This window comes from Mauremys reevesii, linkage group 4 (genome assembly GCF_016161935.1).
Source record: "Mauremys reevesii isolate NIE-2019 linkage group 4, ASM1616193v1, whole genome shotgun sequence".
NCBI classification, from domain to species: domain Eukaryota; kingdom Metazoa; phylum Chordata; order Testudines; family Geoemydidae; genus Mauremys; species Mauremys reevesii.
In genome coordinates, this window is record NC_052626.1 from 15,204,934 (window position 1) to 15,220,152 (window position 15,219).

Genomic DNA, 15,219 nt, shown 5'->3' on the forward strand with positions numbered 1-15,219 from the left:
AGTTTCTGTATATTTCACTCAAATCCAATTCTTTCATTTTTTCCTCCATTTTCACTAACTTGGGCCCAGACTAAAACCTCAACTCCAAACACACTGAATTTTGCACCTTTAAGCCTGTCTCTAGCATTACCTTGATTGTTCTGCAATCCCACTAATAAATCTCTGATATATAACAAGCACACGCCATACATGAGACATCTGAATGAAATGAAACATCTAATGTTCTTATGTTTGATTTAGGATCAGCCACTGCAGTGTTTTACCATATTTGGTCATAACAAAATGGATACATAAACAGGTTGTTTTACACATCACGATAAAACAAACTGTACATTGTGGATGTTATTCATTTATGTGAGCCTATAAAGACATTCCGTGGCTTTCCTGGGAGAAAATGTACATCTGTGTTTGGCAAAGTAATGTTAGTCACGGAAAAAAAAAAAAGAATCGCAACCTACAGAAGCTGCATTTAGGCTGCAGAGATGGGAATGAGCTGGAAAGTTCTCATCTGGACTGGAGCTGTCCCAAAGTTTCAGTGTGTTTGGATCCAGCTTTTTAGCTAAGACCCATATGTAGGAGATGGATACAAAAGCTTGTCTAAAATAACACGCTCGTATGTATTCTCTCTGGTGCTACATGGGCTAAATCACAATGGGAAAAATTCTACTCTTAGTCACTCCCATACAAACACATCTGGCTTGATTCTCGCTTAAGGCCACTTTACACAGCTATGTATGGGGGCCGTAAATGAGACTGAGGCCCATAGACCTCTATTTGGTGGGATCTTCTTTTCAGTTCATAATGTATTATTGCTGTGGGTAAGGAGAAGGGCTGGAGAAATGAACATGAAATACGTACGTACGTCAACTCCAGCAGCATCGGCATTCAGACACAAGCACGTTCCAACTAGTCACTGCACATATTGGTTATGCTGATATTTAGTCAGAGGGTTCTAAAAGGCCAAGCAGAGCTAAAAAGCAGGAGGAATTGCATTTATCCAAATTCATTTCCACGGGCAGGCTCAAGGTCCACACCACATGTGTGCAAGTGCCCACAGAACGGGAGGGTATTTTTGACTCAGTGGCACGCCCCCATCAATCACCCTGAGCCTGTAGAAGTGCCTCTGCAACGGCTTCATCTCTGTGGAGTTTGATAGGAGAAGCCAAGAGCATGGAAGGGGAGCTAAGGATAGTTATGTTAAGTGACTGAACCACACTGCCAGGGAGCACTCAAGCCAATGCCTCCTGGAAACCCTGAGATCCATCCAATGCCTCCTGGAAACCCTGAGATCCAGCTTCTTCTGTTCAGAGGAACCCTTATGCAGTGGAAGAGTTCCTACAAACTCTCAGCTGGCATACATGGAGCTTCTTCTTCCTGGCCAGCCCCACTGGCAGACTGTTGCTCCCTCCACGTCTCCCTCTGCACTGAGACAATGCCCTGGCATCTATTCTCAAAGCCTGTCCCACAAGGCCTATGATCAGATAGGAAGTCAGGCCCAAGGCAGAGCTAGGACTTTAATCCGTCTTAAAGGCATGGCTCACTCTATGGGGGGAGGGATAGCTCAGAGGTTTGAGCATTGGCCTGCTAAACGCAGGGTTGTAAGCTCAATCCTTGAGGGGGCCACTTATGGATCTAGGGCAAAATTGGTCCTGCTAGTGAAGGCAGGGGGCTGGACTCAATGACCTTCCAAGGTCCCTTCCAGTTCTAGGAGATTGGTATATCTCTATTTATTATTATAAGGAGTTGGGTGCACATGAGGATAACAGGATCTGTATGTCATAAACATGTCCTATTGTCTTCTTCTCCAAACTGTGTATTTATGACCCCTCTCTCTCTCTCTCTTTCTCTCCTGCTTAAGATTGGTGCACAGTGTTATTTGGAATGTTCAGCCCTGACACAGAAAGGCCTTAAAACAGTCTTCGATGAAGCAATCCTCACCATTTTTCACCCTAAGAAAAAGAAGAAACGCTGTGTGACATGCCACAGCTGCTGTACAGTTGTATGAGGTCACTTGAAAAGCAAAGCAGGACAGTGCTATTGTTCAACTAAACCCCCCAGGTTAGAATGGCAATGAGCGTCACACACAAACTGAAATGGGGAACATGACCAGAAAGGAGTCTTATTAAACCATATATGATTCCTCCATTCTGTGAAACCTCAGGCTGTAACATGTTAGCCAGCTAATGTCTATTTGCTTTCCTAACCCTATAGAGCTGCATGCAGCCTGTTCCCACACTATGCTCGCATGCACTGAGCCAGTATAAAACAGAATGTCTGCTAATGGCTGACTCTGAATCAGGTAAGGGTGCTGTGTGGAAAACTTTAAAAACACTGTAAAACCACCAAGAAAAACTTCATTTGTGGCCTTAAGCAAGAATTGATCAAAAGTATAAATTTATAATACTTAAGAATTGAATATGAATGGATCAAAAGCACAGAGAAATCATTAGGAGTTTAATATGTAATCATATATGTTATATATAGGATATACTTTCAAATTACTTTTCTTTATAAGATACTCACTAATTTCAGGATCTACTTTAGTTTGTTTAAAATGACATGAAAGCAAAGCGGTAGTGACTCCAATTCGCAGTCATTTAACTCATGTTACAGCATCAAGCCATCAAAATGGATCAATATTTACATCCAGATTGAAGGAACGTTCTTTTTACTACACAAAATGACAAATATCTCTATTTTCTACAGAATGTGTCCAGGCTGGACCAGGAGGTTTTCAGAAGCTGGGTGAGGGAAAACAGTATAAGTGAAAAACTGTAGCAGTCATTTGCAGAAACAGAGTGATCATATCACCAAAAAATCTTGTGACAGACATGAAAAACCAGGGAGGTGTTGCATTGCCACGAGTATTATAAATTCACTCTACAGATTGGGTGCATTTCCACATCTCACCCAGCGGATGAAAACAAAAACAAACAAGCCAAAGTCACATTGATGTGAAGTGCTTTATAATGATCCAGTTGCCTTATTTGAAATAGTTTTTTAGAAATGATCTTGTGTAAAGGTATTAATTGGAGCGGACTTTTAAACATGTCTATTTACTGTAGTCCTCTCTCTGCTCTTCATTGCTTTGTCTGGGTCTTCCATGTTCATTATTGCAATTAGCAGTTAAGGTATAGTGTGGGTATGCTACTCAGGAACTTTCTTTCAGACAATATGCAGGATGAAGTGCTGCAGCATGCAGTACGGAGACAGGAAGCCTGAACCTCAAGGGAATGAAAGCTGACAATAAGCACTCTTTGCTGTTGAATAAAGTGTGCCTTTTCGCTAAGGCTTCTCCAGGGAGCCTGTTGTTTTGCACATCACAGCAAGATGCCGTTATACCACAGACACTCGGAGGTGAACTGTGAGGGTGTCTTATTACTTACATCTGCCTATGAGTGCCTTGGAAATGCCCATGTAGCTGTCTTGTTATGGATTTCATTTCTGATCATACCTCTCCAAGGCATACAATTACAATGCCAGCAAATCCATGTTTCTAGACCTATAAAGTAACTCCCTGAAAAAAGCAACTGCCAGAGTCAGTGTTTCCAGACCTAGTATGGAATTGAACCCTCTCTCACCAGCAAAGTACTAGCACAGGGATTAATTTACCCACCCATGTGTTGGAAGAGCCAGCATTCTCCTCTTTTGATGTTCTGTACAGTGCTTGAGTCTATAGAGGGGCAGCTAGAAAGCCTCTGCCATTAACTGGAGATTAGGGAACCAATCCTACAGTCCTGATTCAGGTATAACTCCCATTGACTTCAGTGGGATTTTGAGCAAGGACTGTAACATTCGGCCCAAAGTAAGCAACATCATAGATACAAGGCCCAATCCCACCTTCATTGCAATCAAAGACAAAACTCCCATTGACTTCAGTGATGATGACAGTATCCTTTACTACACAGATATTTATAGAAGATTTTCCTATATGAGATTGTTGTCATTACATTGTAAAAGCCTTGCTCTGGATTCCAGCTGCACAGCACCCATTAAAATCAGTGGGAAGTGCATGGCTAGAATGTATTGGCTGTATCTTAAGGGTAAATGAAGCAATTTCTGTTTTAGTAAATGCAGCTTACTAGAATTCAAGGGCCCACAATCCCATGGACACTAATTTATGCTTTGCCATTGACTCTAATAGGAGCAGGATCAGATGCCAAAACATTTATATCAGTACAGGTCACCCATTATCTCCGAGACATAAGGCATATTTAGCTATGGTAATTAGTAAGTAAGTGTCTTTTGCTATGTTATTGCTAAGGATACGATTCTGTCATGGAGGTCACGGATTCCATGACTTTCTGGGACCTCCAGGACTTCTTCCAGGGCAGGGCTGGAGCAGCTGTCAGCCCCAGGGCCGCCAAAGCATTAGCTCCAGGGCTGAAACCCACTGGGGATGAAGCTGCAGCTGTCAGCCCCTGCCACAGGAGCAGCAGTGGGATTAGAACAGCAGCCAGTGGTCAGCCCCGGGGACTGCTGGAGCAGATAGCTGGTGGTTGGCCTGAGGGTCACCGGAACAGCAGTCCCCCAGCCATCAGAATAGCAGCTGGCCCCAGGGCCATCAGAGCAGTGATCCTCCAGGCCGCCGGAGCAGCAATCCCTGGGCTGCTGGAGCAGCTGGCCAGCAGGTGCCCCAGCACCGCCACAGCAGTGGCCAGGCTTGGATGAGCCCTCCTGAGAATGGAGCAGCAGAGGGTTCAGCCCCCAATAGTACTAGTTGTTAGTCCCCCATCCTGCCCCCGCAGGGTATTTTTTACTAAAAGTCAGGGACAGGTCACAGGCATCCATGAATTTGTGTTTATTGCCCATGACCTGTCCTTGACTTTTAGTAAAAAATACCTGCAACAGAATCTTAACCTTAATTATTACACAGTGGAATTGTGATAAACATTGGGTCACTGTCCATGGACATGGCTGAAAATGAAGTTGTAGTAAGTCAGAGATGCTAAAGAAAATCTGGTGTGCGCCTTAGGGTATAAATCCCTAGTGAACACTCTGGGTCCCGTTTCATCCTGTCGAAGGGGTTGTCTTAGAATATGTTGACAGAAAGTTTGGGAAACGTAGCTCGGACCAGAAAGCGAGCCTGGCGACGATGTCGTTTTCTTTCGTATGAAAGTAGCTGTGGTTTGCGTCTAGCTGAATGTGTTAATTTCCTAGTGCAGCTGGGCTGCAGGTAGCATGTCTGGCAGTGGGTTCTCTGGACTCCCACGTATCAGAGGTGCAGCAGGAAAGCTAGGAGCAGATTGAATATAGAAATGTTTGGGGATTATTTTATTGACTTAAGGCCTGACCCAAATCCCCATGAAATGAACAAAAGCCCCCTGCCCCAATCAATGTATTTCAATGGACTTTGTATCAAGGGTTTAGAGCTCAATCTGATCCCACTGAGGTTTGCCACTGATTTCAATGGAAGATGGCCTGCTTATTCCGTTCCCCAGGAATTGACTCGATATACAGTATACATATACCCATGAGTCCCTGGGTAAGGGAGAAATGGGACCAAGTCTCTTTCACCTGAACTGCAATACATGCCCTAAGGTTGGATCTGCCAGATAATGTTACAGCTTCTCTAAATTGAAGAGAAACTAAAACTCTAGATTGACAGCTGTGCTTATAAAATAATGAGTACTTTGGAAAAGTGCAATATATCAGTCCCATCATGCCTCTGAGGAAGCCACAAATAATCGAACGATGGGGTTTGGGTGGTGTTTAATTTCAGTGGTGCCTGTTAATAATGATGCTATGACATATGATAGGCATGTTAAATCAGAAATTAATATAACTGCAGTAATTTTGGGAAACTAAATACTGTGATAATCGATGCTAAAATGCTAATATCCTCATATATTAAAAACTACAGACCTCTGTACAAATCATTGCATAGTAGAGAAAGCAGATGGAGCAATATTATTATTCATGAAAAAATATTTTAATTAATGCAAGGCAAGACTTTTTTGCACTTATAAAGTGAAGTAAATCAATTTTGCAAGGTGATAAAACTGTGAATTAAAGAGATGCTTTCAAGCTGCTTATAACCAAAATTTGACCTATCCTCAAAGGGTAACAATCCACTTAGAAATGGCCTCTGGATTCTATGTATTTTTTAATTTCCTGTCATCAAAAATAAATGTTTTAAATATACCCACACTTTATGTAGGTCCTACAAGTAGGGGCGGCTCTAGGCATTTTGCCGCCCCAAGCACAGCAGGCAGGCTCCAGGACCAGCAGACCCTCCGCAGGCATGCCGCCGAAGGCAACCTGCCTGCTGCCCTAGTGGCGACCGGCAGAGCGCCCCCAGTGGCTTGCCACCTCAAGCACGCGCTTGGCATGCTGGGGCCTGGAGCAGCCCCTGCCTACAAGGCCAAATTTTCAAAAGGCCTCTTTAACTGTCCCCTGACCCTCCCGCCCCGTATTTGTGAGTGCACATACTTCTATGCCCAGTAACTTCCCAGCTGTAAAACTCACTATGTATTTTTGAGGGAAGGAGCTCAGCTTGCATGGGTAAATGTGAGTTGCAGAGGCACAAGTCGATGCCCTTTCCAAATGTTGTGGGCAGAGTTAAGGATGACCTTTGAAAATTGGTCTACGGTACCGTGTGCTTTTCTGCTACGGAGCCAGCAGCTGGAGTATGAACTGATGAGCAAAGACTATTCTCAGAATTGTTGTGACAACGCTGGTGGTTCTAAAGCAGAAACACGGAAATGAATAGAAACATCAGATTATTTTTCAAGCCCCATTAGAAACAACAGAAACAATAACCATTTGCCTACTGAAAGGCTGTAGACCAGCAATCTAATGTTACGGTGCCAAGCACCTGCAGTGCCCACTGGAAATCAGGCCCTGAATTCATAAGGAAGGCAAATGTTATTTTAAAGCCTATTAGAGTAAGCAAAGAGTAAAAACTACTCCAAGAAATTATTTAACAATGATAATAGTTTATCTCAATTGATGTCAAAGCCGTTTCTGACAGACCTACTTTTGTTAATAGCCTATTATCTTTTCAAATGCTTTCAGATCTTAAAAAGAATGTGCTAAACCCTAGCCTGGGCCTTTTTTTTTTAAAACCTACATATTCTATCAAGAGTTGGTTTGAATTAATAACTAAAATGTAAATAAGGTCCCAGCAAAAATATGCGTGGTGAGCTCTTTGACGGTGCATGCCAATAAACGGATGCTTTGTTGTCACCTCGGGTCTGATCAAATCATTCTAATGCTTACAGGACTTCCATAGACTTCGACCTCAGTTATGTAATCATATGTAATGCAGGATGGGGCACTTAGTAATTAAACAAAATATATTCCAGCAGATAGGAGGGCTTGTCTGTCTTGCATGAGAAATTTCTTCAGCCTAATAAAATTCAGGAGCTTTTCTAATTAATTTGGAAGAAGGCGTTTGTCTTAATTATTATTTTTACAGGAACAATTCTGAACAGAGCTGCCACCGGACACAAACTTTGTTAAGCTTGGCACTCTTAACATACAAACATTCTTAAGTCCATAAAACTGAATGCAGAGCCTGGGGCATGCGGCCTGGAATAGAAAACTAAAGCTGAAATTTTCAGAACTGTCTGAATTGGGCATTCAGCTCCCTTAGGCAATTTTGGATCTCTCAGCCTAAAGGTACCAAAGTGGTATCTAATGAGGAGCAACAAGAAAAATGTTTGCACACGTATATTTAAAGACCTGATCCAAAAGCCACTAATGCTGATAGAACCCTTTCAGTTGACTCCAACGGGCTTCCGATCAGGACCTAAATTCAACAATATATACACTATGTTTAGTGGTATTTCTGTGATCTATTTTAACGAAATTCCCCATGTTGCCTGGTCCCCTGTCATGTCACGTAGGAGAGGATGCTACTGACTTAGCGTGGGTCAGATTGTGGCTGGTCCTGCACGCCGGAGCAATGGAGTAAGGGGGTGTAAGGAGCACCCTTCTTCTTTTGTGCCATACCACCCCTCGTAGCACATGAGCAGTAGCAGGTTCCACAGAGTCACTAGGTCTCTCTCCCTTTTGCCCTATAGGCCCTACCCCTAGTGAGTATGTGCACCTCTCACTGATCTGCCTTTTAAATATCTCCCGCGCAACTTGTAAAGAACCATCTGTTACATCAGATCAAAAAACAAAACGTTTTTCTCAAGAAAGTCCCAATCCAGCACTCAGTGACGTCAATGGGAGTCTTTCCATCGGGGCCGCCAGGGGGGAGCAAGTGGGGCAATTTGCCCAAGGCCCCGGGCCCAGCAGGGGCCCCCACGAGAGTTTTTCAGGGCCCCTGAAGCGGGGTCCTTCACTTGCTCTGGGGGTCCTGGAAAACTCTCGCAGGGCCCGGGCCCCCGGAGCTTCTTCCACTCCGGGTCTTCGGCGGCAATTCGGCAGAGATCCCAGGCCCCCTGAATCCTCTGAGCAGCCCTGCTTTCCATTGACTTCAGTGGGTTTTGGATTCAACCCTGAAAGCCTGCATTGTTAATAATCTGAGAATTAGATGCTAAAGATTAAGCTAGCTGAGAAAGGAAGCACTGGGGGCCATGCCTCCTCCCACTGGTGTCAGTGGCCAAACTCCCACTGAGTTCAACAAGAGCAGGATCAGGTGCCTGAAAGACACTGCTTGATCAGTGTCTCCCATCAAAATCATAGAGTCACTGAACATCAGGGTTTGAAGGGACCTCAGGAAGTCATCTAGTCCAACCCCTGCTCAAAGCAGGACCAATCCCCAACTAAATCATCCCAGCCAGGGCTTTATCAAGCCTGACCTTAAAAACCTCTAAGGAAGGAGATTCCACCACCTCCCTAGGTAACCCATTCCAGTGCTTCACCACCCTCCAAGTGAAAAAGTTTTTCCTAATATCCAACCTAAACCTCCCACACTGAAACTTGAGACCATTACTCCTTGTTCTGTCATCTGGTACTACTGAGAACAGTCTAGATCCATCCTCTTTGGAACCCACTTTTAAGTAGTTGAAAGCAGCTATCAAATCCCCCCTCATTCTTCTCTTCTTCAGACTAAATAATCCGAGTTCCCTCAGCCTCTCCTCATAAGTCATGTGCTTCAGCCCCCTAATCATTTTTGTTGCTCTCCACTGGACTCTTTCCAATTTTTCCACATCCTTCTTGTAGTGTCGGATACAAAACTGGACACAGTACTCCAGATGAGGCCTCACCAATGCTGAATAGAGGGGAATGGTCATGTCCTTCGATCTGCTGGCAATGCCCCTACTTATACAGCCCCAAATGCTGTTAGCCTTCTTGGCAACAAGGCCACACTGTAGACTCATATCCAGCTTCTCATTCACTGTAACCCCTAGGTCCTTTTCTGCAGCACTGCTGCCTAGCCACTCGGTCCCTAGTCTATAGCAGTGCATAGGATTCTTCTGTTCTAAGTGCAGGAGCAAAATTCCACATCGTAGCATGGAACCAGACCTATACAGTGGATGTTTCAGTATTCAGGGACTTATCTGCTCATCTGTGGGGTGTGTCTGTGCTTCATCTCACATGGCTAGCAGTGTCAATTTGGTTTTGGCCAAGATTTTCAAAGTGACGCCTAAGTGTGGGTGCCTCAAGCTTTGGGTACCTTACAGGGCCCAATGCTCAGAAAGCGCTGAACACCCTGCTCTGAAAATCAGGCTCCTCTCAGGTCTCTCAAGTTGGACCTCCAGAAAGCACCCATAGTCACTAGCCACTGTTGAAATTCCTGGCCCTTGTCTACACTGGAGATTTCAACCATTGGTGGCAGCCAGCAGTGTAGTTGTTTCAATGCACACCTCGAACGTAGGCTATAACCACCATGTGCATTGGAGCAACTTAAGACCTGCTTGAAACCAGGTTCATTTACATTGGTGCCAATCGTGGTGTCTAGTAGTTCACTTTTACAGGACTGGCTGTTGCTCATGTAGCTACACTGGTGTTAACACCAGTGGTGGTAGCTGGGTCGAATCCTCAGTGTGGACAAGTTCTTAGAAAAGTGTGCTGCCATTTCCATAATTCACATGCCCTCGTTGCAGGAAAAGCTCTTCGTTGGCTCTCTACAGTCATGCTGGCTGCTGCTGCCTGCAAACTCTCTCCTAGTTGGATGGCATACCACCAATTAATTAACATAGCTCAGCTTTGTGTAATACTGGTGTAGCTCTTAGCCTTTTTACTACGAAGAGGGAACAGATGGCTCCTTGTTCATAGTATTAGAACTTACCAGTTCAAAACTAAAATGAATTGTTACTGATTCTTTTCACAGTAAACCAGGTTGGTTTGAAAGCACATTTGCACTGCAGCATGAAAGCAATGCAGCATACACTCTCAGCAACACAGGTGCTATTTGTTATATAAATCAGTAGCTGCACGTACTTTATCCTTTATAAAATTTTGCCCTGTCCCAGGGGATTTCTGTTATGCTTCACCTGCTTCCTACAGCTGTAAATGTCTGAACTCTTTCTAGTTTCATAGCATTAGCTGGAGTGGAGCAGCATCTCTTCTACCAGGAAGTGAGCTCAAAACAATCTAGATCAAAGACAGTTTCTAGATGTATTTGTACTGTGTAAAAAACGAAGAAAAAAAAATCTGTAACAAAAGCAAATATTTTTCTAGAGGAAATGAGGATCCACTGAAGTCAGTGGAGAACTTCCATTGATTTCAGTGTTGCTGGTTTGCAACCTCCATTCTCATCACGAACATAATGAAATGAAATATGCATGGAAATGTTTATGCATAGTCAAAATGAATAGGAAAGCCAGTTAGGTAAGGAATGCAGTGAAAGTGTGATATTTATTTTAGGCAAGTGGGAAGTTTCGTTATAATCTTCTGGAGCAGAATTGTAAAGCCACATTGCAAAGACAACAATCAGTAAATTGGGCCCCCAAAATTAAGTTTTTCCTTTTACAGACGCTCCCCGGGTTACGCAAGACCCGACTTACACAAATTTGCACTTACCGAAAAAGTTCCATAAGCCAGGAATAGAATTTTCGAGTTGCTGAAATTTTTGCATAACGTACGGGTATCCAATAGCTGCTATTGATAGAAATGCTTTCACTATTTGTTCTAAATGTCAGTTAAAATTTTCTGAATCGTGGGTGCAAAGATAAACTTTTCGGGCTACTCTGGGACCCCAAACACAGCAGCGACAGGAACCACAGCATGAAACTTTCTAGAAACAGAAAAAGAACTAACAAACCTAGTTTTTCTAGTCGAAGCCATGCAAACATTAGATAAGTGGGAATAAATCAGGATAAGTCCACTTGAGTTTTGAAGTGCTGTTTTCATATTATAAAATGTTGCTAGTAATTACTGCCCCTTGAAAAAATCACTTTGCACAACAGTCTGTGTATGGTAGGAGGGGTCTGTATAGCAATCTCCATCTGAATCCACTAACTAAAGAATCTAGCGTGGGATTTTCAAAAGTGCTTCTTATTGGTAAGGCTACGTTTTAGTCACCAGTATTTTTAGTAAAAGTCATGGACAGGTCACAGGCAGTAAACAAAAATTCACAGCCTGTGACCTGTCCGTGACTTTTACTATATACCCCTAATTAAAACTTGGGTGGGGGGCTGCGGGTGCTCGGGGAGAGGGGGACTGTCTGGAGATGCCATGGGTGGTGTGGGGGGTGGCCTGGGACCACTGCTGGTGCTGGGGTGGGTTTGGCAGGGCTCGCTGGCTCCCTACTCAGCTCCAAGTACGCCTGCAGCTCCTAGGGCGAGGGAAAGCCAGGTGGAGCTCCACGCGCTGCTCCCACCACAAGTGCTGGCTCTGCAGCTTCCATTGGCCAGGAACCACAGCCAATGGATGCTGTGGGGGCAGGGCCTGTGGGCACAGGCAGCACATGGAGCCACCTAGGAACTGCAGGGACATGCCGGTGGTAGCCGGGGAGACCCCCACCTGAGGTAAGCGCTGTCCCACACCCCAACCTCCTGCCCCTAGACCTGAGCCCCCTCCCATACACTCAAACTGCTCCTGCTGCTGGCCATAGGGCAGCCCCTGAGCCAGCACCAGCTGCTGCAGAAGTCACAGAAAGTCACGGAATACATGATTTCCGTGACAGCCTCTCTTATTGACCTAACTCTGCTCCTAGTGACGTCAATGGAAAACTTCAATAGGAGCTGAACTGGGCCAATACTGAGTGCATTTGAAAACATCTCTTCAGATTTCCCCCTCTATTCTGTCTTCTTTATTAAGGCTGTCAAATCTTTGAGCAGATAAACAGACTGAGCCAATTCCATCCTCGGTTCTAGTCACACGAGGGCTGAATTTGAGCCAATGGTACTCCAGTGAGCTGGTAATGAAGTATTTTAATACAGCTGACCATATAACATTTAGAGACACTCTGCAGAAGATTATTTACTGTATAGATGTACCCTGATTTCCCCATCATAGCGGCAACTATTTTAAGTTAGTCAGTTTTGCCTATGCACCCAGCAAGCTGTTCTTGACCTACTTACATGTCCAGAATTTAAAAGCAGTTTCTTAAGTAGATATGCATCTTTACTAGAGTTGTTTGGAAAATGCCAATTATTTTTCATTTTAAAAATTTCATGATTTTTTTTTTAAATCTTGCAAACAATTTTCAGTTTTCTAAAACCATTTGGGTTTTAAAAAAATCCGTTTTTGGTAAAAGATTTTGGTTTTCAAAAACCAAAAACTGATTTTTTTAAAATCCAAAAATAGAAAATTATTTTAAGGAAACCCTTTTGGTTTCTGGTTTTTCATCAGAACCCAGAAAATTTTGACCAAAAGGAAAATTGTACAAAAAAGATCCTGTCAAAAAGCCAAATAATTGTTTTTCATCCCCCCGCCCCCCCTGCCCAAAAGTCAATGACAAATTTTTGACTAGTTGTAATCTATACCCCTGCCCTCTGGGCAGCGAGGACAACTCTTTTGTTTTGTTTTTAAAGCAAGACTTACTTTCTTACTTACTGCCTGGAGTTTCCTCTGTCATTGTCAATGCTGCACGAACAAAACAGTGGAAGGAAACTGAGCACCAGCCTTTGTATTAGCGGTCAGCTAAGACCCAAGGCAACAGTTCTTGCCCAGGGAAAGATCTCACTGAAATTTGATGGGCTGTTGGTTGGGTTGTTTTATCTGGGTTATGTCCGCAGGACTGGACCCATAGAGTCTTCAGTGATGAAACTGTCAGGCATGTGAAGCATGATTCTCCATAACTTAATGTAACCCACTGTTCAGTGTGTGGTACATGTCTCCCTCTGCACCTGGTCTCCAAAGGAGAGTATGTCTACACTGCAATTAGACACCTGTAGCTGGCCCATGTCACCTGACGCGTGATTGGGCTAAGGGGCTGTTTAATTGCAGTGTAGACTTCCTGCCTCAGGCTGGTCCTCGGGCTCTAGGACCCTGCGAGGTGGGAGGGTCCCAAAGCTCAGGCTGCAGCCAAAGCCCAGAAGTCTACACTTGAGTTAAACAGACCCTCAGCCTGAGCCTGTGAGCCCAGGTCAGCTGGCACGGGCAAGCTGTGGGTGTCTAATTGCAGTGTAAACATGCCCCACAGGACTTAGACCCAGATCCCTAAAGATATTTAGGCACCTACTCCTGCTGATTTCAATGGGAGTTAGACTCCTTCTTTTCAGGACTGGGCCTTGGTTCTTTAGTTCAAGCGTATGAGGCTATGCTTTAGCTTTGGGATCCAATCCCTGTTGAGGACCATGGCAAAAGTCATTATAGTAACAATATTTTTCAAGTGGCATATTTTTCAGAGGTTGACATTGGATTGGTTGGCATCACATTTGTTTCACGTCAGCCTATGGTGTGGTGTTATGCAGGCTTCCACCTTTACTTTTGTACTTGATTGGCCAGGTTGCAGCTTGGGCTACTTGTAACCTCCTCATTGATTCACTTCCACTTTGATTCAAGGTTGAGTGCATTGCGATTCACAGCTATTGTCACTGATCTGCAATCTTCCTGTCTCAAAATGTAACAGACAGTCTAATGAGAAACAGGTAGAAATACTCACCTGAAGACTGTAGAAATGGTTTGTTTTTGGAGTAACTGACTATTCATAGCAGGACTGTGATGCTGGCTCTCAGCACTAGTTCCATAGTCCCACTGTGTTTGTCTGAAACCGGTAGTGAAGAAAACATACTCATCTGCTTACGATGCAGAATCTAGCATTCCCTCTATCATATTATAAGCCAATTTCTGAGAAGACAACAGGTTAAGAACTGAGGCATTTACTTTTTTTCATACAAGCAACTGAATTTCTATGTCTGCTAAAAGTTCTTCCTAGAAGCATTCCATGCATGATACAAATGGGTTCAGGGTCTGGTTAAAACAAAGGCTTAGTGGCAGACAGCTATATTTGACATGAAGGTGTCATATCCTTTCTGGATGTTGACTCCGTTTCAAAATTCAAATTAAAGAAATAACTTGAAACCAAGCAAATAAATTTTTTCAGCAGTCATATTTTGCTTATTCAGAAGTTTGTTAACAGTGTTCATTTTCTATTTAAAACCCAGAATTCTGTATGCTTTGGTTTCCCCTTTTAAACCTGTAATTATTGTATATTATAATAATTCATTAATATCTTGTATTTGTACATAGTAATACATTTATTCCATTAAAATAAACAATGTCTTTTGGTGGTATTATTTGGAGAGGGACTCTAACTGCCCAATGCCTCTATATTTATTTACCCAGACGGAAACAGACTTTAATCACCTCTAGTTTTCAGGACATTTCCAGTAAACAGGTGTGGCGGCAAAAAGAACTGCAAAAACATCTAGTGTTACATCCAGAAGGCACTGCAACCCACACTCTCAGCCTCACACATTTTGAACAAGAGGGGACAATACAGAGGTTTATTTGGCTCCACAGGTGGGAATGCTCAGGGAAGAACAGTTTCCGAATTCAGACAGGAGCTGGACTGGATGACATGGGACGGATCACATGATAATTATCCTGTTCTGTTCTTTCCCTCTGAAGCATCTGGCACTGGCCACTGTCAGAAGACAAAATACTGGGCTAGCCAGACCTTTGCTCTGGTCCAGTGTGGGCCATTCATATTTTCTTAACCCTGACTGGAGAGAATGGGGATAAAGTCACTATGATGGTTTCAGACACTCTTTTGGAAGAGATTCCCACAGGGTCTGAAGGCTACAGACAATCCCAATGAGATCAGCATGGGGCATATGGTAACCCTGAGATCATACTTTGCTCACCCAGCACTCTACGCCAGGCCCACTTCTGCAGCGTAGGTAGGTAGCTAAAGACTGGACATGATGCTGG

General features: G+C 43.7%; 1 protein-coding gene across 2 annotated transcripts in view; it reads left to right on the top strand.

The window, feature by feature from the left end:
* Positions 1-8,221, top strand: part of RHOJ (ras homolog family member J) — a 134,710-nt gene extending 126,489 nt beyond the window's left edge. For both annotated transcript variants that reach the window (XM_039537108.1, XM_039537109.1), the window contains one exon: positions 1,859-8,221. In XM_039537108.1, coding sequence (XP_039393042.1) covers positions 1,859-2,005 — 147 coding nt within the window. In that variant the 3' untranslated portion in view covers positions 2,006-8,221. The remainder of the gene's footprint in view (positions 1-1,858) is intronic.
* Positions 8,222-15,219: the final 6,998 nt, after the last annotated feature.